The following is a 27336-nucleotide window of genomic DNA, read 5'->3' as shown; positions in this document are numbered from 1 at the left end:
AAGATCCCACATCACAGCCTGTGCAGGAGGCAGGCATGCCATTATAAAATGCTAAGCAGCTTTGTGCCAGTTAAATGTCTAGACTTTGCCTGTTTAATACATAACGTTGACTAGGAAAATGGAGCAGGAGTAGACCATCTGGCCTGTTGAGCCCTTTGATTAAATTATGCCTCAATGGCACTTTCCTGCAAAGAATTCCTGCAAAGAATTGCATTTAGATAGCACCTGTCACAAACAGAGGGCAACCCAATTCACAACCTGCCTGGGACCTTTTATGTCCTCCCAAGAAGGTAAACAAGGCCTTGGTTAAAATCTCATCTAAAAGCCAGCATCTCTCCCCAGTATTTGATTTGATTGTTCCTCCAAATTACAGCAGACTCAACCCTGGACTGTGAGTCTTAGACCAGAATATGAGTCAAAGTCTCTGCGGTTGGGCTTCAAGTTGGCTCAGAAGTGAGAGTGCTGTCATTGAGCTGTGACTAATACAAGTACGAGGAAGCCTATCTGCTGAGATGAATGCTGAACCTGCCTCTTCTCTTATGGGATCACCTTGCCCTGATCCCTGTGCTCCTCCAATTCTGCCTCTGGTAACTTCCTTTGCCTTCAGCTGTTGTGGCTCTAAACAAGTGAATTTCCCCCCTAAACCTGATATCGCTCCATCCTCCCCACCCCGACTAAACCTGTCTGCCTTCCATCTTCCCCATTTATCACTAAACCTGTCTGGCTCTCTATTTCATCCTCCTCCCCCCACCTCTGCCACACACACACACACTATACCTATCTGCCTCTCTATCCTCCCTGCCTCAACAACATGTCTGCCTCTCTATCCTCTCCCTCCCACCACTAAAACTTTCTGCCTCTCCATCTCACCTTCCCCCCACGCCCCCACCCAAACCTGCCTGCTTTCTATTCCACCACACACACACACACACACACACACACACACACACACACACACACACACACACACACACACACACACACACACACACACACACACACACACACACACACACACACACACACACACAAAACCTGTCTGCCTCTCTATCCTCCCCAACCTGACTAAACCTATTTGCCTCTCCACTTCCCCCATCCTGCCACTCCTTTAAGATGTTTCTTAAAACCTACTTTTTTGACCAAGCATTAGGTCACATATCCTAATATTCCCTTGTGTCGCTCAACATTAAATGTTGTTTGATGAAGTTGCTGTAAAGCACTTTGGGACACTTGACTATGTCAAAGGTGCTGTATAATGCAGGCTACTTTTGTTGAAAAAGGGAAGTTCAACAATTCATTTGATCTTCCAATTAAAATTATATAGGGTATATCCTCCAAAAATAGTCTTCTTTGTAATTGGAACCCAGCATGACTTAACACTATGTTTAAAATTTGTAATTAACAGAAGCTGCAATGAGTAACACACCTTCATGAACTCTGAAGGCAATTGTCCATTAGGGAATGAAGCTCCTTCACAGCTCAGCTGAATGAAGAATCCTCGGGTGGTACTGAAGCTGGTTTTCAGAGGCAGGTTATATTTTTCTCCCAGCTGTGTTATCATTCCTACTCAATTTAACATGAAATAGTGAAAAGACTTATCAAGCCTTGTAGGAGTTACTGAAGTGTCATTTACAGATTCATCAAATCAAATACGGTGCAGTCAGCACAACATATAAGAACATAAGAAATAGGAGCAGGAAATAGGGCATCTAGCCCTTCGAGCCTGCCCCGCCATTCAATAAGATCATGGCTGATCTGTCGTGGCTCAGTTCCACCTTCCCGCCCTCTCCCCATAACCCTTAATCCCCTCTCTTATCAAAAACCCATCAACCCGCGTCTTAAAAATATTTAGCGAGGCAGCCTCCACCACTTCAACGGGCAGAGAATTCCAGAGATTCACCACCCTTTGAGTGAAGAAGTTCCTCCTCAACTCCATTCTAAACCGCCCCCCCTTTATCTTGAGGCTGTGCCCCCTAGTCCTACTGTCTTTTTTGAGCGGGAAGAGTCTCTCCACCTCTATCCTATCCATCCCATTCATCATCTTATACGTCTCAATGAGATCTCCCCTCATTCTTCTAAACTCCAACGAGTACAAGCCTAGTTTATTCAGCCTCTCCTCATAGCTCAACCCCCTCAACTCCGGTATCAGCCTAGTAAACCTCCTCTGCACTCCCTCCAAGGCCAAAATATCTTTGCGCAGGTGCGGCGCCCAAAACTGCACACAGTACTCCAGCTGCGGCCTCACCAATGCCCTATTCAGCTGCAGCAAGACCTCCCTACTTTTATATTCAATCCCCCTCGCTATGATGATAAACCATTTCTTGTCTAGTGGATGTCTGACCTCTGTTGTTTTAATCCAAATGGAGAGAATATACCAAATGGAGTAGTAAAAACAAAGAAATAACCAAAGAAAGAACAAAAATGCATGATTTTTTAAATTCATTCATGAGACATGGGCATCACTGGCTGGCCAGCATTTATTGCCCATCCCTCGTAGTCTGAGGGCAGTCGAGAGTCAACCACATTGCTGTGGCCCTGGAGTTATATATCGGCCAGACCAAGTAAGGAGGGCAGATTTCCTTTCTTAAAGAAAATGTCCCTAAAGGGCATTTTATGACTATTGACAATGATTTCATGATCATTAGAACACTCTTAATTCCAGAATATTTTTATGGAATTCAAATTTCACCATCTGCTGATTTTGAGAGTCAGTAATTCTGGAGTTCTCCATTCTCTATACAGTCACAGAATTTCCAAACTCTCCTGCAAAGTTAGCTGAAAATGATTGTTTCCCTAAAATGTTTTCTTTAAGGCAGCAGTCATTTGATCAAAAAGAATTCCCACCACAAAACTGAACCCTTGACAAGACCAAAAATCTAGCCATGTGAGATTTATGCACAATCTAATAATTTGAATACAAGCACAGCCTCCGGAGTTTCTAGATCAAATTTCCTTAGTCTTTTACATATTCATTCAAAATCCTTCTATGGATTAATAGTTTTAAGAAGATGGACAATCAAATATTGACCACACCTTGTAGGCTTCTAACAAATTATTGTTTTGTAAATTCTGTCCATATATTGCAATAGACTCAACAAACTAAATCAATTACATTTCGTTCCAAGAATACTTTATTTTCAATCTTTGTTCTTTCTAGTAAGGTCAAACCCGTCCCTTGCTTCCTCTTGACCTGAGTGCACATCTCCACCTCATTCTTCCAATGCTTGTATGGTTCCAATGCTGGACAGACTGGTGGGATAATCATTGTTTCTGACCTGACAGTGTGACTCAGAAATTACAATTTAAAAACTGCCAGGAACTTTACATTTGTTGGAAGGATGAATTGCTTTCTGATTTCTTTATCTTTCCACCTGACAAGATTGAGGTGAGTTCTCTGCAACCATGTTAAACAGGTGAAAAGCCATTACTGAATTTAGCAGCAGGAGACTTCTGATGATGCACAACTGTTTTAAATAAAGAACAAGGATCAAAGAAAATTACAGCACAGGAACAGACCCTTCAGTCCTCCAAGCTTGCACCGACCATGCTTTTATTGTGGTACAACCTTTCTTAGGTCGCACTTGGAATATAGCGTTCAATTCTAGTCGCCCCACTACCAGAAGAATATGGAGGCTTTGCAGAAGGTACAGCAAAGATTTACTAGGATGCTGCCTGATATGGAGGGCATTAGCTATAAGGAGAGGTTGGAGAAACTTGGTTTGTCTTCACTGGAACAACAGAGGTGTGACCTGATAGAAGTCTACAAGATTATGAGAGACATGGACGGAGTGGATAGTCAGAAGCTTTTTCCCAGGGTGGAAGAGTCAATTATTAGAGGGCACAGGTTTAAGGTGTGAGGGCCAAGGATTAAAAGAGATGTACAAGGCAGATTTTTTTTTTCCACAGAGGGTGGTGGGTGCTTGGAACTCATTGCTGGGAGAGGTAGTGGAAGCGGATACGATAGTAACTTATAAGGGCCGTCATGACAAATACATGATAGGATGGGAATAGAGGGATATGGTCCCCGGAAGGATAGGGAGTTTTAGTTCAGTCGGGCAGCATGGTCAGTGCAGGCTTGGAGGGCTGAAGGGCCTGTTCTTGTGCTGTAATTTTCTTTGTTCTTTGTTCAATACTTCAGCACAAACACTGGTTTCTACTTTCCCTTCCGGATCCTCTCCCAACTGAAGAAACTTCCCGCACTGAAAAAAAAACTCAGCTGTTAAACACAAGCTTCAGTAAACATCAGCTGCCCTCAATTCTTGGTTTTCTTTCTTAAAGGGGCCTGCATTTCAAATGCTGACACTTACATCAGGTCACTAGCAGGTGCAGAACAGGACAGACTTCATAAATCTCCTTATTTTCAGAGATAACCTTATCTTCAGCGCCATTAATAATGGGCTGGGTTTTGTGATGATAATGATGAAGAAACTGTCAGCATTCGGCATCATTATCCCACCGAACTGACAGAAGATTGGAGTCTGCACACGCACAATGACGCAGAAATCTAGACATTGTTGATTCCACCAGCAGATATGTTGCTGAGGTCTTCCCAGACTGTAATCCTTAAGCAATCACTAAGTTGATGAAAACTTCAATTTTACTTGGTTCGACTCATAAAACCCTTGAACAGATTACAACTTATTAATTGAGATATGATAATGTACTAAGTTCATAATAAATACTAAACATCTCCACTAAAAGCTAACATCAAAAAAGAACATAAGAATATAAGAACAGGGAGCAGGAGTAGGCCATCTGGACTCCTTGAGCCTGCTCCACTATTCAATAAGATCATGGCCAATCTTTTCTTGGACTCAGCTCCACTTACCCACCCGCTCACCATAACCCTTAATTCCTTTACTGTTCAAAAATTTATCTGTCTTTGCCTTAAAAACATTCAATGAGATAGCCCAACTGCTTCACTGGGCAGGGAATTCCACAGATTCACATCCCTTTGTGTGAAGAAGTTCCTCCTCAACTCAGTTCTAGGAGGCCATGCCCCCTAGTTCTAGTTTCACCCACCAGTGGAAACAACTTCCCTGCTTCTATCTTATCTATTCCTTTCATAATCTTCAATGTTTCTTTAAGATCTCCCCTCATTCTTCTAAATTCCAATGAGTAAAGCCCCAGTCTACTCAGTCTCTCCCCATAAACCAACCCTCTCAACTCCTGAATCAACCTAGTGAATCTCCCCTGCACCCCCTCCAGTGCTAGTATATCCTTTCTCAAGTAAGGAGACCAAAACTGTACACAGTACTCCAGGTGTGGCCTCACCTGCACTTTATACAGCTGCAACATAACCTCGCTGTTTTTAAACTCCATCCCTCTAACAATGAAGGACAGAATTCCATTTGCCTTCTTAATTACCTGCTGCACCTGCAAACCAACTCTTTGAGATTCCTGCACAAGGACACCCAGGTCCCTCTGCACAGCAGCACATTGCAATTTTTTACCATTTAAATAATAGTCCATTTTGCTGTTATTCCTACCAAAATGGATGACCTCACATTTACCAACATTGTACTCCATCTGCCAGACCCTCGCTTACTCACTTAGACTATCTATATCTCTTTGCAGACTTTCAGCATCCTCTGCACACTTTGCTCCGCCACCCATCTTAATATCATCTGCGAATTTTGGCACTCTACACTTGGTCCCCAACTCCAAATCATCTATGTAAATCATAAACAATTGCGATCCCAACACTGATCCCTGAGGCACACCACTAGTCACTGATTGCCAACCAGAAAAACACCCATTTAATAAGAACATAAGAACATAAGAAATAGGAGCAGGAGTAGGCCATCTAGCCCTTCGAGCCTGCCCCGCCATTCAATAAGATCATGGCTGATCTGTGGTAGCTCAGTTCCACTTTCCCGCCCTCTCCCCATAACCCTTAATCCCCTCTCTTATCAAGAACCCATCAACCCGCTTCTTAAAAATATTTAGCGAGGCAGCCTCCACCACTTCAACGGGCAGAGAATTCCAGAGATTCACCACCCTTTGAGTGAAGAAGTTCCTCCTCAACTCTGTTCTAAACCGCCTCCCCTTTATCTTGAGGCTGTGCCCTCTAGTCCTACTGTCTTTTTTGAGCGGGAAGAGTCTCTCCACCTCTATCCTATCCATCCCATTCATCATCTTATACGTCTCAATGAGATCTCCCCTCATTCTTCTAAACTCTAACGAGTACAAGCCCAGTTTATTCAGCCTCTCCTCATAGCTCAATCCCCTCAACTCCGGTATCAGCCTAGTAAACCTCCTCTGCACTCCCTCCAGGGCCAAAATATCCTTGCGCAGGTGCGGCGCCCAAAACTGCACACAGTACTCCAGCTGCGGCCTCACCAATGCCCTATACAGCTGCAGCAAGACCTCCCTACTTTTATATTCAATCCCCCTCGCTATGAAGGCCAGCATCCCATTCGCCTTCCTGACCACCTGCTGCACCTGCAAGCTGGGTTTTTGCGACTCATGCACAAGGACCCCGAGGTCCCTCTGCACCGTCGCCTGCTGCAGTTTTTCGCCACGTAAGTAATAGTCCTTCCTACCATTCTTCCTACCAAAGTGGACCACCTCACACTTGCCAACATTAAATTCCATTTGCCATTTCCTGGCCCATTCGCCCAGCCTATCTAGATCCTTCTGCAGACTCTCCACACCCTCCGCACAATTTGCCTTTCCCCCAATCTTGGTGTCATCAGCAAATTTCGACACCCTGCACTCGGTTCCCTCCTCCAGATCATCTATATAAATGGTAAATAGCTGAGGCCCCAGCACCGACCCCTGGGGCACCCCACTAGTCACCAACCGCCAATCCGAATAGCACCCATTGACCCCCACTCTCTGCCTCCTATTTGACAACCAATCCTCTATCCACGCTAACACCCTACCCCCAACTCCATGTCCCCTGACCTTCTGCAATAACCTCTTGTGAGGTACCTTGTCAAACGCCTTCTGAAAATCCAGAAAGACCACATCCACCGGCTCTCCTCTATCCACTGCCCTAGACACATCCTCATAGAACTCCAGTAAATTTGTCAGACACGATTTCCCTTTAATGAAACCGTGTTGCGTCCGCCCTATCAAGCAATTCCCTTCAAGATGCCTCGCAATTTCCTCCTTAATGACGGATTCTAACATTTTACCTACCACAGACGTTAAACTAACCGGCCTATAATTCCCCGCCTTTTGCCTGGCACCCTTCTTAAACAACGGCGTAACATTAGCCGTTTTCCAATCTTCCGGCACTTCCCCGGAATCCAGCGACGTCTGGAAAATAACCACCAAGGCATCCACTATCACCTCCGCCATTTCTTTCAGAACCCTCGGATGCATTCCATCCGGTCCTGGGGACTTGTCCACAATCAGCCCCTCCAGTCTGTCGAGCACCACCTCTCTAGTAACAGTAATGTCATTAAGACCCTCCATTCCTACCACCTTTCCATCGCTAACACCCGGCAAATTATTCACGTCCTCCTCCGTGAAGACAGAAACAAAAAAGTTATTCAAGACCTTAGCCATATCCCCATCCCCTACCACTAGCTCCCCTTTCTCATCCTCTAAAGGACCAACGTTCACCCTAGCCAGCCTCTTCCTTTTTATATATTTATAAAAACTCTTGCTATCCTTTTTTATATTAAGTGCTAGCCCAGCCTCATAGCTTCTCCTACCCTCCTTTATCAACTTCTTTGTCAATCTTTGTTGACATTTAAACCTTTCCCAATCCTCTTCTCGCCCACTACTCTTAGCTACTCTAAATTCCTCCGCTTTTAATTTAACACTTTCCTTCACCTCCTTCGTTATCCACGGCTTATTACCTCTCCTCCTACTGTCCTTTTTAACCATCGGAATAAATTTCTGCTGAGCACCAAGAAAGATCTCCTTAAAGATCCTCCACTGCTCCTCAGCAGACCTACCTTCCAACGCACTCCCCCAGTCCACATTCGCCAATTCTTCTCTCATCCTACCATACTCCCCTCTATTCAAACAAAGGACGCGTGTCCGGGAACTCACTTTCTCCTCCTCCATCTGCACCAGAAACTCCACCATACAATGATCACTCTCTCCAAGAGGATCCTTCACCGCAAGGTCCCTAATTCTACCCGCCTCATTACATAGCACCAGATCCAAGATAGCTCGCTCCCTCGTCGGCTCCAACACACACTGTTCAAGGAAATTATCCCGGCAGCATTCCAAGAACTCCTCCTCGAGCGCACCTCGTCCAACATGGGTCGACCAATCAATATGCAGATTGAAATCTCCCCTCACTCTTTGCATAGTCTCCAAAGTTTTCATTGTGATAAAAAACAACATATAACTTTCAAATAAAGGATTATTTTTGATAAATTCTGTTCACATTATTTTAGCTTCTATCTTAATCTAATCAAAATCAATGTGAAAATGACAGATTCAACCTCTATCTGAAAATGAAAAGTGAAGGGATTCAGTTTGCTATCTGTGGGGTATTTAAAAGTCACTGGATGCTCACTCAGCTTAATGACATCAATATTCCTGGATACTGGGAAATCCCCTTGATTTGGCTCCAGATTGAAACTCTTGTCAAGAAAGAGGAATCTACACCACAAAGCCTGCTAGATGTTTATAGGCAGCATCAAGCAACATTGTTACACCACTGATCATGAAATAAAACTGCGTGAGACTATCCCATCTTACGCACTTATAATGGAAAAAGAGAAAAGCATGTCACTGATTCATGGAAAATTTAGGGTTTGCTATTCTGCAAAAGAAATTGCACCTATAATCTAACCAGCACAATTTTAAAGTGTAAACTCTGCTCATTTTAACAGTTTAAACTTGTTTATCTGAACTGTTTCATCTTCATTTATCAGACACGGTAAGATACCAACATGTAAACTGTACCTGCCACATCATCCACAATCTCTGCATATGTACGGCGAGCAATATCAAGGAACTCATTGATATTTGGTTTGACAGCGTAGCATTTCTGAGTTCTCATATTCAAGCAGCCTTTAATGTATCTGGTATCATCATTGATGACAGTTTTGATTTGCTCCAGAATGAGATTGAATCTGTAATATTCACAGTGCAAAGATAAATGCAATGAATTTATTGAAAACATATTTAAAAAGAAACATCAAAAAAGTTAAGCAAAGCAAGTTTTTAAAAAACAAATTCCTCAAAGAACTTTATGAACTTGGGACAAAATATGAAATAGATAAAAATTAAACCCCAGCTGTCTAATTCTGAGCACATTAAAAAGGTCAAGGCCTCAAAGGAGTTGGAGAGGATAGTTACCAGATTGGCACCAGGGATAAGGAACTTCAGTTATATGCATAGAGACGCTGGAGAAGCTCAGATAGTTCTCCTTAGAACAGAGAAGATTAAACTGTTCAAAAAGTTCAGTTTACTGCCACTGTCTCATGGACGATTTGGGATAGGTAATAAGTTCCAATAATGCTCATGCCCCATGAGTGAACAAAAAAATTTAACAGAGGGTTTCAATAATCTAAGGATTTTGACAGAATGAATAGGGAGAAGCTGCCTAACAAGTCAGTAACCAGAAGAGCTAGATTCAAGAAGATTAAAGGAGGTGAATATTTATTTTTAACACAGCAGATGAATTGTAGTGGATCAAGAAGGTGGTTCATCACCATAGGACCAACTAGGGATGTGCAACAAATGATGGCCTTGTCAGCAACATACACATGCCATGAAAGAATTTCTCAACTTGTTGTGATCTGGAATGCAATGCTTAAAAGGATGGTGGAAGTGAGTTCATTTTCAAAGTTAAACTGGATAAGGGGAGGAACTGCAAGGTTATGGAGGAAGAGTGGGTGGGACTAATTGGGTAGTTCTTTCAAAGAACCTATGCTGACAGAATGGGTCAAAATTGCTTCTTTTGTGTTGTCAGATTACATGGGTAATTTTAATCCCAAGAGTGTGTGGGAAAGGAGGCAGTAAGTAGTGATGATGAAAATAAAAAATGAAAATCCCACCAAAACTGGTCTCCCATTCAGCCACTTCCAGCTTTAACAGAAGCCAAAAGAGAAAATGCTGGAAAATCTCAGCAGGTCTGGCAGCATCTGTCAGGAGAGAAAACAGCTGTCGTTTCGAGTCCAGATGACCCTTTGTCAAGGCAGACAAAGCTTTTATCCAGCTTTAACAGAGATGGGCTGGGTTGGAGCATCAAAGCCACTAACAGGAAGAGAATGACTTGTTAAAATAAGTTACAGAGCCTACGTGGCTCCACTTCAAGTTGTTTTATTTTTCCAATTCCATTGAACCCTAGGAAACCCAACAGATCAAAAGAGGCAAAAACAGCCAGGTTGTAAGGTTAGTGTCTTTCCTCCAATGCTTAGGGGCCAGCAGGATTAGGAAGGGATCCCCCCACCTAACTTGACCAAACAATTTTAAAGTTTTAAAGTTTATTTATTTGTCACAAATGGTCTTACATTAACACTGCAATGAAGTTACTGTGAAAATTCCCTAGTCTATTTATTAGTAAATTCTCTGGCACCTGTTTGGGTACACGGAGGGAGAATTTGGCATGGCTAATTCATCTAACCTGCACACCTTTCAGACTGTGGGAGGAAACCCAAGCACCCGGAGGAAATTCACGCAGAGTGCCGACTCCGCACAGAGAGTGACCCAAGCCAGGAGTCACACTTGGTCCCACCACTGTGCCACCATGCCACCCCATTTTATGCTGACTGGCTGATCCCTAGCCCACATGCTCTTTTCCACTACTCCCTCCACACCCTGGCTGTCAGTTGGGAAACATGTTTAGATCATTTAAAAGAGATCCTGTGGGAAATTCTTTTCAGGTTCTCCATCCAAAAGTCTTCTCTCACCCAACCTCTCCCCAGCTCCAAGTTATTTTTAGGTCCAATGTTAATATGATATCTGGTTAAGTCATTTTAACTAATGAAACCCAATTTGATTATGCAGCTTTTACTGAAAGTTGTATGATTGAAATAAATAAGGTAAATTACTATTTTGGGTTACCTGCTATCTTCAAGTGAACTGCAATAAGCCTTAAGTAATGATGTCTTGCAACTTTTCAAAGTTTCCTGTAGAACAAAAGCAATGATTGTAAACACATCTCAGCAGTTTTGGAAAATTATATTATTCAACATTTTCTAGAAAAGACATAGCTGATTTCAGTTAAAAGCTAATTTTACTCAGCAATTTTGATTCTTCCCTCCTTCGCAACACTTATAAATTCCCTGCTGTAATGTTACTTAGTTTTCAAGCTTCTCTGTATTTGATGCATATGTCATAAGAACATAAGAAATTGGAGCAGAGTAGGCATCTAGCCCTTCGAGCCTGTTCCACCATTCAATAAGATCATGGCTGATCTGAAGTGGATCAGTTCCACTTTCCCGCTTTCTCCCCATAACCCTTAATTCCCTTGTCTGTCAAAAACCTATCTACCTGTGTCTTAAATATATTTAGCGAGGTAGCCTCCTCTATTTCAACGGGCAGAGAATTCCAGAGATACAGGCAAAGAATTCCAGAGATGTCATTTCTCTTTGTTCTATAGAGGAAATATGCACCCCTCTTTGTCATTATCAATCCCCGTTCAGATCAAAAAAGAGATTCAACATGTAGATATGGAAAAAATATTTCCTTTGATGGGGAATTGAAAACAAGGGAGATGCAATCTTAAAAAAAGGAAGAGTGTACACAGTACAGTACATACTTCTGCCATGCTGTGTTAATGTTATTACAGTGATACATGTCTATCTTGAGGCTTCTCCCTGCTCAGTTGATGCTCTGTAACTACAAAGCTGAAAAGAGAAATATTTTTATTCAGAGCTGTCATTTCACTAAGATGACCACAGACCAATCCACATCCAACAAACTGCTCTGAAAACTCTGCTCACATTTTGACTGCTGTGGTAAATTGCATATACATGGAAGAGATTGTGCTGTTAAAAGGTTACATCATGATCAACATAGAGTTGACTTGACAAACAGTGGAGTTACCTCTCCACGTGGTCTGTGGTAAATTTCCAGCTCTATTTGGGAGCTCATGGTTGAAGGAGATAAAGCCTAATTGAAGTGTTGTCAACAGATTGGTTCAATGTCAAATCTGACCTACTGCACCGTCTGGATAAATACAAGATTTTGATGTGATTTGATTTGATTTGTTATTCACACATGTATTAACATACAGTGAAAAGTATTGCTTCTTGCACGCAATACAGACAAAGTTCATAGAGAAGGAAAGGGGAGAGTGCAGAACGTAGTCTTACAGTCATAGCTAGGGTGTAGAGAAAGATCAATTTAATGCGAAGTAGCCCATTCAAATGTCTGATGGCAGCAGGGAAGAAGCTGATCTTGAGTTGGTTGGTACGTGTCCTCAGACTTTTGTATCTTTTTCCCGAAGGAAGAAGGTGGCAGAGAGAATGTCCAGGGTATGTGGGATCCTTAATTATGCTGACTGCTTTTCTGAGGCAGCGGGAAGTGTAGACAGAGTCAATGGATGGGAAGCCGATTTGAGTGATGGACTGGGCCTCGTTCACAACCCTTGTAGTTTCTTGCCGTCGTGGACAGAGCAGGAGCCATACCAAGCTGTGATACAACCAGAAAGAATGCTTTCTACGGTGCATCTGTAAAAGTTGGTGCAAGTGTATCCATAGAAGATAGGACCAGGAGGAGGCCATTTGGTTCTTCGAGCCTGTTCCGCTGATTCTGCTATTTGAAGAACACTTGACTCAATGAAGGGAGTTGAAGTGAAATTCAAGATAAAGTCAATCAAAAAGTCTCAAAGTAAAGTGAAGAGGCACAGCAGTCAGCACTGCTGCCTCAGAGTGCCAGGAACTCGGGTACAATTCCGGCCTCGGGTGACTGTGTAAAGGCACTTGCCCCTAGTTTCACTTAAAGATGCTCTTTGCAACACTGTGAAGGCCTGTAAAGACTCCCCAGCACCCACAGCTGATGGATTAGAGTGTTCTGCTTAGCTTGTGTGCTCTTGCACATTATTAACAGGGATGTATGTGCCTGCACACTCAGAGTATGATGCAGAGTGCAGGCGGCACAGTGGCACAGTGGTTAGCACTGCTACTTCACCGTGCCAGGAATCCAGATTCCATTCCTGGTTGGGTTACTGTCTGTGAGGAGGTTGTACGTTCTCCCCGTGTCTGCGTGGGTTTCCGCTGGGTGCTCCAGTTTCCTCTCACAGTCTGAAAGACGTGCTGGTTAGGTGCATTGACACAAACAGGTGCCGGAGTGTGGTGACTAGGGGAATTTCACAGTAACTTCATTGCAGTGTTAAGCCTTTCTTGTGACTAATAAATAAGCTTTAACTTTTAACTCCAGGGTAACAATCGCAAACACAGACTGATGAGGTCAGTGCACCAAGGATTATTTGGAGAGCAACAATCAGTGTTAACCACATACATCAGTGGTGACTTATCACTGACCATGTCAACTCTAATGGAGGGGCATGATGATAATGAACATTTCTTTGCAGCTGAGATGATTCATCCGCAAGTCAATTTTTAAAAATTCATTCGTGGAACATGTGCATCGCTGGCTGGCCAGCATTTATTGCCCATCCCTAGTCACCTTGAACTGAGTGGCTTGCTGGCCATTTCAGAGGCAGTTGAGGGTCAACCATATTGCTGTGGCTCTGGAGTCATGTGTGGGCCAGATCAGGTACAGACGACAGATTTTCTTCCCTATAGGACGTAGTAAACCAGATGGGTTTTTCTGATGATCGACAATGGTTTCATGGTCATCAATAGATTCTTAATTTGGGATGATTTTTATTGAATTCAAATTTCACCATCTGCTGTGGCAGAATTTGAACCCAGGTCCCCAGAACGTTAACTGAGTTTCTGGATTAATAGTCTAGCGATAAACCACTTGGCCATAGACTCCCTGATTCTGGGTCAAAAGCATAAGATCATAAGAACATAAGAAATAGGAGCAGGAGTAGGCCATCTAGCCCTTCGAGCCTGCCCCGCCATTCAATAAGATCATGGCTGATCTGAAGTGGATCAGTTCCACTTTCCCGCTTTCTCCCCATAACCCTTAATTCCCCTGTCTATCAAAAACCTATCTACCCGTGACTTAAATATATTTAGCGAGGTAGCCCCCACCACCTCAACGGGCAGAGAATTCCAGAGATTCACCACCCTTCGAGTGAAGAAGTTCCTCCTCAACTCTGATCTAAACTGCTCCCCCCTTACCTTGAGGCTGTGCCCTCTAGTCCTGCTATCCTTTCTAAGCAGGAAGAATCTCTCTACCTCTACCCTATCCATCCCTTTCATTATCTTATACGTCTCTATAAGATCCTCCCTCATCCTCCTAAACTCCACCGAGTACAGACCCAGTCTATTTAGTCTCTCTTCATAGTCCAACCCCCTCATCTCCGGTATCAGCCTAGTGAACCTCCTCTGCCCTCCCTGCAAGGCCAATATATCCTTCCGCAAGTGCGGCGACCAAAACTGCACACAGTACTCCAGCTGCGACCTCACCAGTACCCTGTACAGTTGCAGCAAGACCTCCCTACTTTTATATTCTATCCCCCCCACTATAAAGGCCAGCATTCCATTCACCTTCTTGATCACCTGCTGCACCTGCAGGCTGGGTTTTTGCAACTCATGCACAAGGTCCCCCAGGTCCCTCTGCACTGTAGCATGCTGCAGCTTTTCGCCCTTTAAATAGTAATCCCTCCTACTATTATTCCTGCCAAAGTGGATAACCTCACACTTGCTAACACTATACTCCATCTGTCAGGTCCTCTCCCACTCGCTTAGCCTATCCAGATTCCTCTGCAAACTTTCCACACCCTCCACGCAATTTGCTTTTCCACTCATCTTCGTGTCATCAGCAAATTTTGTCACCCTACAGTCAACCCCCTCCTCCAGATCATCTATATAAATGGTAAATAGCTGAGGCCCCAGCGCCGATCCCTGCGGCACTCCACTAGTCACCAACCGCCAATCAGAATAGCACCCATTGATACCAGCTCTCTGCTTCCTATTAGACAACTAATCCTCTATCCACGCTAATACCTTACCCCCAACTCCGTGCACCCTAACCTTCCGCAGCAGCCTTTTATGAGGCACATTATCAAATGCCTTCTGAAAATCTAAAAACACCACATCCACCGGTTCCCCGCTCTCTACCGCACTAGTCACATCCTCATAGAAATCCAATAAATTTGTCAAATACGAATTCCTCTTAACGAATCCATGCTGCGTCTGCTCTATCAAACCATTCCTTTCTAGGTGCCTCACTATTTCTTCTTTGATGACGGATTCAAGCATTTTTCCAACTACAGACGTTAAACTAACCGGCCTATAATTCCCTGCCTTTTGCCTGCTACCTTTTTTAAACAGCGGCGTAACATTAGCCGTTTTCCAATCTTCTGGCACTTCCCCGGAATCCAGTGAATTTTGGTAAATAATTAAGGCATCCACTATCACCTCTGCCATTTCTTTCAGAACCCTGGGATGCATTCCATCCGGTCCTGGGGACTTGTCCACCTTCAGTCCCATTAGTCTATCAAGCACTACGTCTCTAGTGACAGTAATCGCATTCAGGCCCTCAACTCCTACCATCCTTCTATCTTTAAGATCCGGCAAACTATTCGTGTCCTCCTCCATGAAGACCGAGGCAAAAAACTTGTTTAAGGCCTCAGCCATTTCCTCATCTCCTACCGCTAAATTCCCCCTCTCATCTTCTAAGGGTCCAACATTCACTCTAGCCAGCCTCCTCTTCTTTATATATTTGTAAAAACTTGTACTGTCCTTTTTATATTTAGTGCTAGTTTAGCTTCATAGTTTATCTTTCCTTTCTTTATCAACTTCTTAGTCATTCTTTGTTGATTTTTAAATTTTTCCCAATCTTCTAATCGCCCACTACTTTTAGCCACTCTGAACGCATCAGCTTTTAACTTAATACTCTCCTTTATTTCCTTCAATAACCACAGCTAGTTATCCCTTCTCCTACATTCCTTCTTTACCATCGGAATATATTTCTGCTGAACTATGATCCTAACAACAGTATGGATGTACCTATTCCAGATAGACAGCAGCATTTCAAAAAGGCAGCTCACTGCGTCCTTCTTAACGGCAATTAGGAATGGTGAGTAAATGCTGGCCTTTCCAGTGATGCTGTCATCATGAAAAACACATGATAGGAACCTGGAACTGTGAAGTATGGATCAAAGGACTTCATTCGCTCTGAAGTACTTTGGAACATCCCAAGGTCATGAAAGGCCCATCATTATGCAAAATATTTATCATAGAAATCCTACAACACAGAAAGAGGCCACTCGGCCCATCGAGTCCACACCGACCACAATCCCATCCAGGCCCCACTCCCAATCTGTACACATTTTTCCCACTAATTCTCTCTAACTTATGGATCTTCGGTCAATTTAGCATGGCCAATTAACCTAACCCACACATCTTTGGACTGTGGGAGGAAACCGGAGCACCCAGAGGAAACCCACGCAGACACGAGGAGAATATGCAAACTCCACACAGACAGTGACCCAAGCCAGGAATCGAACCCAGGTCCCTGGAGCTATGAAGCAGCAGTGCTAACCACTGTCAAAGTTCGCACATTTTTAGCAAAAACAGGAAAGGTGGCTGAAGACTGACATACTTGATTCACTTAAAAGGAAATTGTGTGCGATAGTATAAAAATTGTAGATTGTTAAGACCAATCTACCATTTTTCTCCTATCACACAGTGTCATGAAGCAGGATGGATAGTAGAAATACATTGAGAAAGCAAATTGGAGCCAATATGAGATTAATAAGAATTGTTGCAGTAATGGTATTAGAGTTTTGGCTGAAGCAACAGTGAGTTTTGGCAGAAGCAACTGAAACTGGTTTGATCAGAATGTCTGAGGTACTGATCTAATCACAGCACAACAGATCAAAGGGAGAAACAGCAGATGGATGAGAATATATCTGATGATTCCAAGGCAAGTTACACTTGAATTAAATTGGCTTTATTTACAAAGTGAATGAGATGAGATGTGATAAAGGCAAATTGCTGCAGATGCTGGAATCTGAAATAAAAACAGTAAATGCTGGGGAAACTTAGCAGATCTCACAGTACCTGTGGGGTGATGGGCAGCACAGTGACTGCTGCCTCACAGCGCCAGGAACCCGTGTTCAATTCCCAGCTTGGGTCGCTTTATGTGTGGCGTTTGCATGTTCTCCCCATGTCTGCATGGGTTTGCTCCGGGTGCTTTGGTTTCCTCCCACAGTCCAAAGATGTGTGGGTTAGGTGGATTGGCCATTCTAGATTGCCCCTTAGTGTCAGGGGTACTAGCTAGGGTAAATGCATGGGGTTATGGGGGTAGGGCCTGGGTAGGATTGTGATCAGTGCAGACTCAATGGGCAGAATGGTCTCCTTCTGCACTGTAGGATTCTATGATAATCTACGAGAACAGAGTCAACATGTTGAGTCTGGATGATCCTTCCTCAGAGCTGAAAGCAAAGAAAATCAGACAAGATTTATAATATGAGGGTGGTGGGATGCTGTCATTGGGCAAAGGAAATGTAAATGATGATGATAAAGGCTGAGAATTGTGCTGAAAGCATCCATTAAATGATCAGAATGTGTGAATGACAGAACAAGGGTACAGATTTTTCTATGCCATTGAAAAGCAACAGGCTTTTCGGCCCAACTTGTCCATGCCAGCCTTATTTTTTTTTAAACCCCTAAGCTAATCCCAATTGCCCGTATTTGGCCCATATCCCTGTATACCCATTATACTCATGTAGCTATCTAAATGTTTTTTAAAAGATAAAAGTGTATCCACCTCTATTACTACCTCCGGCAGCTCGATCGAGACAGTCAATCCTTCTGTGTAAAAAAATTGCCCCTCTGGACAGTTTCGTATCTCCCCCCACTCACCTTAAACCTATGCCCTCTAGTTTTACACTCCCCTAACTTTGGGAAAAAATATTGACTATCTACCTTGTCTGTGCCCTCATTATTTTACAGACCTCTATAAGATCACCCCTCAGCCTCCCACACTCAAGAGAAAAAGTCCCAGTCTATCCAGCCTCTCCTTATAACTCAATCCATCAACTCCCGATAGCATCCTAATAAATCTTTTCTGCACTTTTTCTAGTTTAATAATATCCTTTCTATAATGGGGTGACCAGAATTGCACACAGTATTCCAAGTGTGACCTTACCAATGTCTTGTACAACTTCAACAAGACGTTCCATCTCCTGTATTCAATGTTCTGACCGATGAAACCAAGCACGCCGAATGCCTTCTTCACCACTCTGTCCACCTGTGACTCCACTTTCAAGGAGCTATGAACATGTACCCTCGATCTCTTTGTTCTGTAACTCTCCCCAGTACCTTACCATTAACTGAGTAAGTCCTGCCCTGGTTCAATCTACCAAAATGCATTATCTCACATTTGTCTAAATTAAACTCCATCTGCCATTTATCAGCCCACTGACCCAATTGATCAAGCTCCTGCTGCAATTGGAGATAACCTTCCTCACTGTCCACCATACCACCAATCTTGGTGTCATCTGCAAACTTACTAACCATGCTCCCTATATAGGGTGTGGAGAGTCTGCAGAAGGATCTAGATAGGCTGGGCGAATGGGCCAGGAAATGGCAAATGGAATTTAATGTTGGCAAGTGTGAGGTGGTCCACTTTGGTAGGAAGAATGGTAGGAAGGACTATTACTTACGGGGCGAAAAACTGCAGCAGGCGACGGTGCAGAGGGACCTCGGGGTCCTTGTGCATGAGTCGCAAAAACCCAGCTTGCAGGTGCAGCAGGTGGTCAGGAAGGCGAATGGGATGCTGGCCTTCATAGCGAGGGGGATTGAATATAAAAGTAGGGAGGTCTTGCTGCAGCTGTATAGGGCATTGGTGAGGCCGCAGCTGGAGTACTGTGTGCAGTTTTGGGCGCCGCACCTGTGCAAGGATATTTTGGCCCTGGAGGGAGTGCAGAGGAGGTTTACTAGGCTGATACCGGAGTTGAGGGGATTGAGCTATGAGGAGAGGCTGAATAAACTAGGCTTGTACTCGTTAGAGTTTAGAAGAATGAGGGGAGATCTCATTGAGACGTATAAGATGATGAATGGGATGGATAGGATAGAGGTGGAGAGACTCTTCCCGCTCAAAAAAGACAGTAGGACTAGGGGGCACAGCCTCAAGATAAAGGGGAGGCGGTTTAGAACGGAGTTGAGGAGGAACTTCTTCACTCAAAGGGTGGTGAATCTCTGGAATTCTCTGCCCGTTGAAGTGGTGGAGGCTGCCTCGCTAAATATTTTTAAGAAGCGGGTTGATGGGTTCTTGATAAGAGAGGGGATTAAGGGTTATGGGGAGAGGGCGGGAAAGTGGAACTGAGCCACAACAGATCAGCCATGATCTTATTGAATGGCGGGGCAGGCTCGAAGGGCTAGATGGCCTACTCCTGCTCCTATTTCTTATGTTCTTATGTTCTTATGTTCTCATCCAAATCATTAATATAAATGACAAATAACAGTGGGCCCAACACTGGTCCCTGAGGCACACCACTGGTCACAGGCCTCCAGTCTGAAAAACAACTCTCTACAACCAGCCTCTGGCTTCTGTGAAGAAGCCAATTTTGTATCCATTTATTACCTCACCCTGGATCCCGTGAGATTTAACTTCATGCAACAACCCACCATGCAGTACCTTGTCAAAGGCCTTGCTAAATTCCATGTAGACAACATCAACTGCACTGCCCTCATCTACCTTCTTGGTTACCCCTTCAAAAAACTCAATCAAATTTGTCAGACATGATTTTCCACTCACAAAGCCATGGTGACATCTCTACCCAGTGGAACAGGTAACACAGCTTTGCTTATTCCGAATATAAAATAAAAACACAAAATGTTGGAAACACTCAGCAAGTCTGGCTGCATTTGTGAAGATGTGGAGATGCCGGCATTGGTCTGGGGTAAACACAGTAAGAAGTGTCACAACACCAGGTTAAAGTCCAACAGATTTATTTGATAGTAAACGCCACAAGCTTTCAGAACGCTGTTCCTTCGCCAGGTGAATGGCTCCCCTGATGAAGGAACAACGTTCTGAAAGCTTGTGGCATTTACTACCAAATAAACCTGTTGGACTTTAACCTGGTGTTGTGAGACTCCTTACTGCATCTGTGAAGACAGAAACATTTCAAGCCTGTGACATATCATTCAAACCTTCCATCCTTGTTCTCTCTACAGATGCTGCTGGGCCTCTGAGCGTTTCACAAGAGCACAGGAAACAGGAGTAGAAGTAGACTGCATTGCCGTCGAGTGTGCTCCATCATTTAATATGATCATGGCTGATCTTGGCTTTCAACTCCATTATTCTTTGAAAAAGGGTCATCTGGACTGTAAACGTCAGCTCTTTTCTCTTCTTACAAATGTTGCCAAACCTGCTGAGATTTTCCAGCATTTTCTCTTTTGGTTTCAGGTTTCAGCATCTGCAGTAATTTGCTTTTGTCCATTATTCTGCCCGCTCCCCATAGCCTTTAATTCCCTGAGACCAAAAATGTTTCTTTCTGAGCCTTCAATGTGTTCCAATGACGGATCATCCACAACACTCAGGTGGAGAATTCCAAAGATTCACAACGTTTTGAGTGAGGGAATCCAGAGTTTTCTCTAGCATCTAAATGCTAGATTTTTTGCGTCTACACTATTTTGCTTTTGTGTTTATTTCTGTGTACTGCTATGAAAAATAATTGTATTTACTTATCCCCTATCAATAAAGTAATCACAATGCCAATACAGAATCTCCCTTGGATCTCTTCCACTTCACAAGCTCTATACGATACCTGTAGCGGTTCCACCAATTCCAATGTATGTTTCAGGTAAATTAAGTTTGTGATCTTGGATTCAGCTGCCTGTACCTGTTAATAAACACAATAATTCTGTAATCGCCATCACTCAGAAGCAGTCAGAATTAGTTGAAAATTTCATACTTAAAGCAACACAAAATTCTAAATCGAATATGCCTGGAAGATTTACCTACCTCAAAATTAAGAATAATTTACATTCAAGTACTCTAGAGGGCAATATGACATGGTACCATTTTAGAGAATTAATATCACAAATGTATTGTGATAGCGGATGGCGGGGAGGGGTGCAGATGGTTAGCATGTGGATTAAATTAATACCAACAGTGTAAGGTTCAATCTCTATTCCAGCTCATGCAGACTCCTCATTCCACCATGGTAAGAAAATCACTTTGTCATGCATGTTTAATGCTGAATAATTACAGAGCTTGCCTTTAGGCAGAGAAGTGAAGGAGAAAAAGTAGATGCATGATAATCTTCATTAAAACCATGCACATTTAGGGAGAAAAAAATCTCAAATAGTTTAGAGAAAGGAATATAAGAAACATACAGTGTCTTGCTTTGGAATTTGCACTAGGACGGACAGGAGCTGGTCAGTATCCAAGAACCGGGAAATTACTGCAGAGATAAAACACAAGGATACAATTTATATATTTGTATATTCATTATGTAATTACACTGCCAAGAAGTAACATCAAAGTCAAACATTATCAGGAAAGCAGTCTCATGTAAAAAGCTGCCATCCCAAAGAAGACAAATGCCACTTGTAAGAGGACAAGTTGCATCATATTTTAAATTCTCATCCTTGAGTTCTAAGGCCTCACTCTCTCCCTATCTCTTATAATCTTCTCCAATCTACAATCTTCTGAGTTCCCTGCACTCCTCAAACTGTGGCTTCTCTTCCATTACCTACTAACTTCACCAACTATCGGTCACTGTATCTTCTGGGACCAAGGCTCTAAGTTCTGGAATTCCCTTCCTAAATCGCTCCATCTTTCTCTCCTCCTTCAAGACTCTAGATAAAATCTACATGTTTGACAAGCTTTTAAATTACTGTCCTAACATTATCTCCTTATGTGACCGGATGGCCAGTTATATTTGGCGGCATTCCCAATTAGTACTTTTAGTTCTTTTTAAACTCCTTAAAAGGCACTATTATAAATGTTGTCAGGATCGAGCTTCTCTAGGTTAGATGCAAAGTAAAGTTTCTCAACACATATTTATCAACTGCAGTTTCATAAGAACATAAGAAATAGGAGCAGGAGTAGGCCATCCAGCCCCTCGAGCCTGCCCCGCCATTCAATAAGATCATGGCTGATCTGTCGTGGCTCAGTTCCACTTTCCCGCCCTCTCCCCATAACCCTTAATCCCCTCTCTTATCAAAAACCCATCAACCCACGTCTTAAAAATATTTAGCGAGGCAGCCTCCACCACTTCAATGGGCAGAGAATTCCAGAGATTCACCACCCTTTGAGTGAAGAAGTTCCTCCTCAACTCCGTTCTAAACCGCCTCCCCTTTATCTTGAGGCTGTGCCCCCTAGTCCCACTGTCTTTTTTGAGCGGGAAGAGTCTCTCCACCTCTATCCTATCCATCCCATTCATCATCTTATACGTCTCAATGAGATCTCCCCTCATTCTTCTAAACTCTAACGAGTACAAGCCTAGTTTATTCAGCCTCTCCTCATAGCTCAATCCCCTCAACTCCGGTATCAGCCTAGTAAACCTCCTCTGCACTCCCTCCAAGGCCATAGGAGTTAAAGCATCCCCACCACCACCAACCAGTTTTCTGCTCTGGACTTGTGCCCATGAAAACATGGTTTGGAAGAGCCACAGTGCATTTCATGACAGAACTCTTATTGAACAAGAGATTTTCAACAACCCCCCCGCACCATGAGGCCGGACCTGGACTGAGCCCAGGTGGCAATAGTGAAATGCAACTCTCCAACCCACATCACCCCCCAATAGTGTCCAGAAAAAAGACAGCAAATTTATCACTGTTACTGGTCTGTGTCAAGCTCTTTTTTGTTGCACTGTTATTTTCTTTAGAAAAACAGAGTACACTGAAATAATAAATGTGTTTATCTTCAAAACGCGCAGCTGTAAATTTCTTCTCCATGGCGTCACGGAAGTGAGTATTTAGGAAACTGGTCCCTCTCCAGAAAGATTCACACTGTAGCAGCAATCATTTCTAGCACAGTCCACACCACCTGGAGAAGGGTGCCCACTTGTGTGTCTCCTGCATGCCATGAATCAATGCTACCTGATGTCACACTTTTCTATTGGCTGATGAGACACCCACTGCACTAATTTGGACCAAGCAAGTCCGTTGTATAAATTTTTATGTCACTCAGCACAGATCAGGCTTTCAGCTGGGGAGAACAGGAGATCAGGATGGTCTGGAAGGGGGGCGGGGGGCTGCTGGCCCGGACACGTCCGGTGGGGCCAGTGATCAGTGGGTGGGGAAGTCGGAGGGGCCGCATTGCGGGGTTGCGGGACTGGACAGAAACTCAGCTGGCCAATTATAGGGAGGCCGGCAGTGCAGCACATGCGGCGATGTCAGTGTTGACAGATCAGCGCGTGCGCAGTGGTCCATTCAGCGCTACGCTGCCAGCCTCTCCAGCCGGAATAGGCCCTGCCCACTGACTTTTCACGTGAATCATGCTGAGGTTCTCTGCAGTGCACAGAGTGCGGAAGGTTCATTTTGAAAATCCCGCTGAAAAAGTAAAAGTTTTATTTACTTGTCACAAGTAAGGCTTACATTAACAGTGCATTGAAGTTACTGTGAAATTCCCCGAGTCACCACATTCCGCACCCGTTTGGGTAAATGCACATAACCAGCACGTCTTTCAGACTGTGGGAGGAAACAGGAGCACCTGGAGGAAATCCATGCAGGCATGGGAGAACGTGCACACTCCACACAGGCTATGACTCCAGCTGGGAATCGAATTCAGGTACCTGGTGCTGTGAGGCAGTAGGGCTAACCACTGTGCCACTGTGCTTCCCAGCGAGGTTTGCTCCAGTTTTTACACAAATTCAACACATAACTTTTTGGGGACAATCGCCCCCATGGAATCTTGCTGGGAAACCCTCCGTCCGCTGACAATGCAGCAAATACAGGCACCTACCCGAACCAACTCCAATATCATTAACAGAAGACCTGAGAGCACAAATGTGACATTTTTTTTCAAATTTAAATTTCACTTGTAAATATTTCATATTATGTTAGTTTCATTTTATTCATGTGTGCATCACTGTTATTTGTTGTGACTGGCTTAGTCAGAGAGTGAAATGCACACCTCAGGGACAAATACATGAATAGGATGGGAGTAGAGGGATATGGTCCCCAGAAAGATAGAGGGTTTTAGTTAAGTCAGGCAGCTTGGTCGATGCAGGCTTGGAGAGCCAAGAGCCTGTTCCTGTGCTGTAATTTTCTTTGTTCTTTGGTCGGCACACATTAAGTGATGCAGGGAGGTTGGGGATATTTCTTTATTGTGGATGCGTTTTTGCATTGATTCTTTCTTTGAGTATTCTGTCTAGTGCTGTTTTCACCACTCTGTAGGACATGACTAATCTTGCAGCCTCTATAGAGTCACTACAGTGCAGAAGGAGGCCAGTTGGCATTGACTCTCTGACAAGAACAAAGAACAGCACAAAGAACAGTGGTGTTGCTCAGCGATCAGTGCTGGGACCTTTGCTGTTTGTAATATGTATAAATGATTTGGAGAAAAATGTAACTGGGTTGACTAGTAAGTTTACAGGCGATGCAAAGGTTCGTGGATTTGCGGATAGCGATGAGGACCATCAGAGGATACAGCAGGATGTAGATCAATTGGAGACTTGGGCGGAGAGATGGCAGATCGAATTTAATCCAGACAAATGTGAGGTAATGCATTTTGAAAGGTTTAATACAGATAGGAGATATACAATAAATTACAGAAGCCGTAGGAGTATTGATAGTCAAAGAGATCTGGGTGTACAGGTACACAGGTCACTGAAAGTGGCAATGCAGGTGGAGAAGGTAGTCAAGAAGGCATACGGCATGCTTGCCTTCATCAGCCGGGGTATTGAGTTTAAAAATTGGCAAGTCATCTTGATGCTTTATAGAATCTTACTGAGGCCGCACTTGGAATGTAGTGTTCAATTCTTGTCACCACTCTACCAGAAGGATGTGGAGGCTTAGGAGAGGGTACAGAAAAGATTTACCAGGATGTTACCTGGTATGGAGGGCATTGAGGTGAGGTTGGGGAAACTTGGTTTGTTCTCACTGGAGCAAAGGAGGTTGAGGGGAGACCTGATAGAAGTCTACAAGATTTTGAGAGGCATGGACAGAGTGGATAGTCAGAAGCTCTTTCCCAGGGTGGAAGAGTCAATTGCTAGGGGCCACAGGTTTAAGGTGCGAGAGGTAAGTTTTAAAAGAGATGTACGAGGCAGATTTTTTACACAGAGTGTAGTGGGTGCCTGGAACTCATTGCCGAAGGAGGTAGTGGAAGTGGATATTGTAGTGACTTTTAAGAGGCACCTTGACAAGTACATGAATGAGGTGGGGATAGGGGGATATGGCCCCCATAAGCGTAGGGGGTTTTAATTATGTCAGGTAGCATGGTCAGTGCAGGCTTGGGGGGCCAAAGGGTCTGTTCCTGTGCTGTAATTCTCTTTGTTCTTTGAGGTAACCCCAACTGCTTCACTGGACAGGGAATTCCACAGATTCACAACCCTTTGTGTGAAGAAGTTCCTGTTTAACTCAGTCCTAAATCTGCTCCCTCTTATTTTGAAGCCATGCCCCCTAGTTCTGGTTTCATCTGCCAGTGGAAACAACTTCCCTGCTTCTATTTTATCTATTCCCTTCATAACCTTATATGTTCCCATAAGATCTCCCCTCATTCTTCTGAATTCCAATGAGTAATGAGTAAGGCTGATACCGGAGTTGAGGGAGTTGAGCTATGAGGAGAGGCTGAATAAACTAGGCTTGTACTCGTTAGAGTTTAGAAGAATGAGGGGAGATCTCATTGAGACGTATAAGATGATGAATGGGATGGATAGGATAGAGGTGGAGAGACTCTTCCCGCTCAAAAAAGACAGTAGGACTAGGGGGCACAGCCTCAAGATAAAGGGGGGGCGGTTTAGAACGGAGTTGAGGAGGAACTTCTTCACTCAAAGGGTGGTGAATCTCTGGAATTCTCTGCCCGTTGAAGTGGTGGAGGCTGCCTCGCTAAATATTTTTAAGACGCGGGTTGATGGGTTTTTGATAAGAGAGGGGATTAAGGGTTATGGGGAGAGGGTGGGAAAGTGGAACTGAGCCGCGACAGATCAGCCATGATCTTATTGAATGGCGGGGCAGGCTCAAAGGGCTGGATGGCCTACTCCTGCTCCTATTTCTTATGTTCTTATGTTCTTATGTTCTTAAAGCCCCAGTCTGCTCAGTCTCTCCTCATACGCCAACCCTCTCAACTCCGGAATCAACCTAGTGAGTCTCCCCTGTACCCCCTCCAGTGCCAGTATATCCCTTCTCAAGTAAGGAGACCAAAACTATGCATAGTACACCAGTGTGGCCTCACCAGCACCTTGCATGGCTGCAACACAACCTCCCTGTTTTTAAACCTTTATCAACGAAGGACAAAATTCCATTTGCCTTCTTAATTACCTGCTGCACCTGCAAACCAACATTTTGTGATTCATGCACAAGGATACTCAGGACCCCCTGCACAGCAGCATGCTGCAATTTTTTACTATTTAAATAATAGTCCATTTTGTTGTTATTCCTACCAAAATGGATGACCTCACATTTACCAACATTGTACTCCATCTGCCAGACCCTCGCCACTCACTTAGATTATCTATATCCCTTTGCAGACATTCAGTGTCCTCTCACATTTTGCTCTGCCACCCACCTTAGTGTGATCTGCAAATTTTGACACACTACACTGGGTCTCCAGCTCCAAATCATCTATGTAAATCATAAACAATTGCGGTCCCAACACTGATCCCTGAGGCACACCACTAGTCACTGATCGCCAACCAGAAAAACACCCATTTACCCCCACTCTTTGCTTTCTGTTAGTTAACCAATCCTCTATCCATGCTAATACATTACCCATAACACCGTGCACCTTTATCTTATGTAGCAGTCTTTGGTGCGGCACATTGTAAAATACCTTCTGGAAATCCAGATACACCACATCCACAGATTCCCCATTGTCCACTGCACATGTAATGTTCTCAAAGAAGTCCACCAAATTAGTCAAACATGACCTGCCTTCATAAATCCATGCTGTGTCTTACCAATAGGACAATTTATATCCAGATGTCTCGCTATTTCTTCCTTGATGGTAGATTCAAGCATTTTCCCTACTGCAGAAGTTAAGCTAACCGACCTACAATTAACTGCCTTTTGTCTTTCTCCTTTTTTAAACAGTGGCGTCACATTTGCTGCTTTTCAATCTGCAGGAATCATCCCAGCGTCCATCGAATTTTAGTCAGTTACCATTGTTGCATTTGCTTTTTCCTCCGCCATCTACTTTACAATCCTGATATGCATT

General features: G+C 43.7%; 1 protein-coding gene across 1 annotated transcript in view; it reads right to left on the bottom strand.

Annotated features, from left to right (window-relative positions):
* The window catches only part of msh4 (mutS homolog 4), a 95186-nt gene that overhangs the window by 19411 nt on the left and 48439 nt on the right, over positions 1-27336 (bottom strand). The window contains exons 9-13 of the mRNA XM_080196449.1: positions 21351-21418; positions 20780-20854; positions 10984-11048; positions 8878-9047; positions 1427-1563 (exon numbers count right to left, since the gene is read on the bottom strand). Of these exons, the coding sequence (XP_080052575.1) occupies positions 1427-1563; positions 8878-9047; positions 10984-11048; positions 20780-20854; positions 21351-21418 (515 nt within the window). The remainder of the gene's footprint in view (positions 1-1426; positions 1564-8877; positions 9048-10983; positions 11049-20779; positions 20855-21350; positions 21419-27336) is intronic.

Source organism: Carcharhinus amblyrhynchos, chromosome 9 (genome assembly GCF_965287045.1).
Source record: "Carcharhinus amblyrhynchos chromosome 9, sCarAmb.v2.hapA, whole genome shotgun sequence".
Taxonomy (NCBI): domain Eukaryota; kingdom Metazoa; phylum Chordata; class Chondrichthyes; order Carcharhiniformes; family Carcharhinidae; genus Carcharhinus; species Carcharhinus amblyrhynchos.
This window is presented reverse-complemented; position numbering and strand designations above follow the sequence as displayed.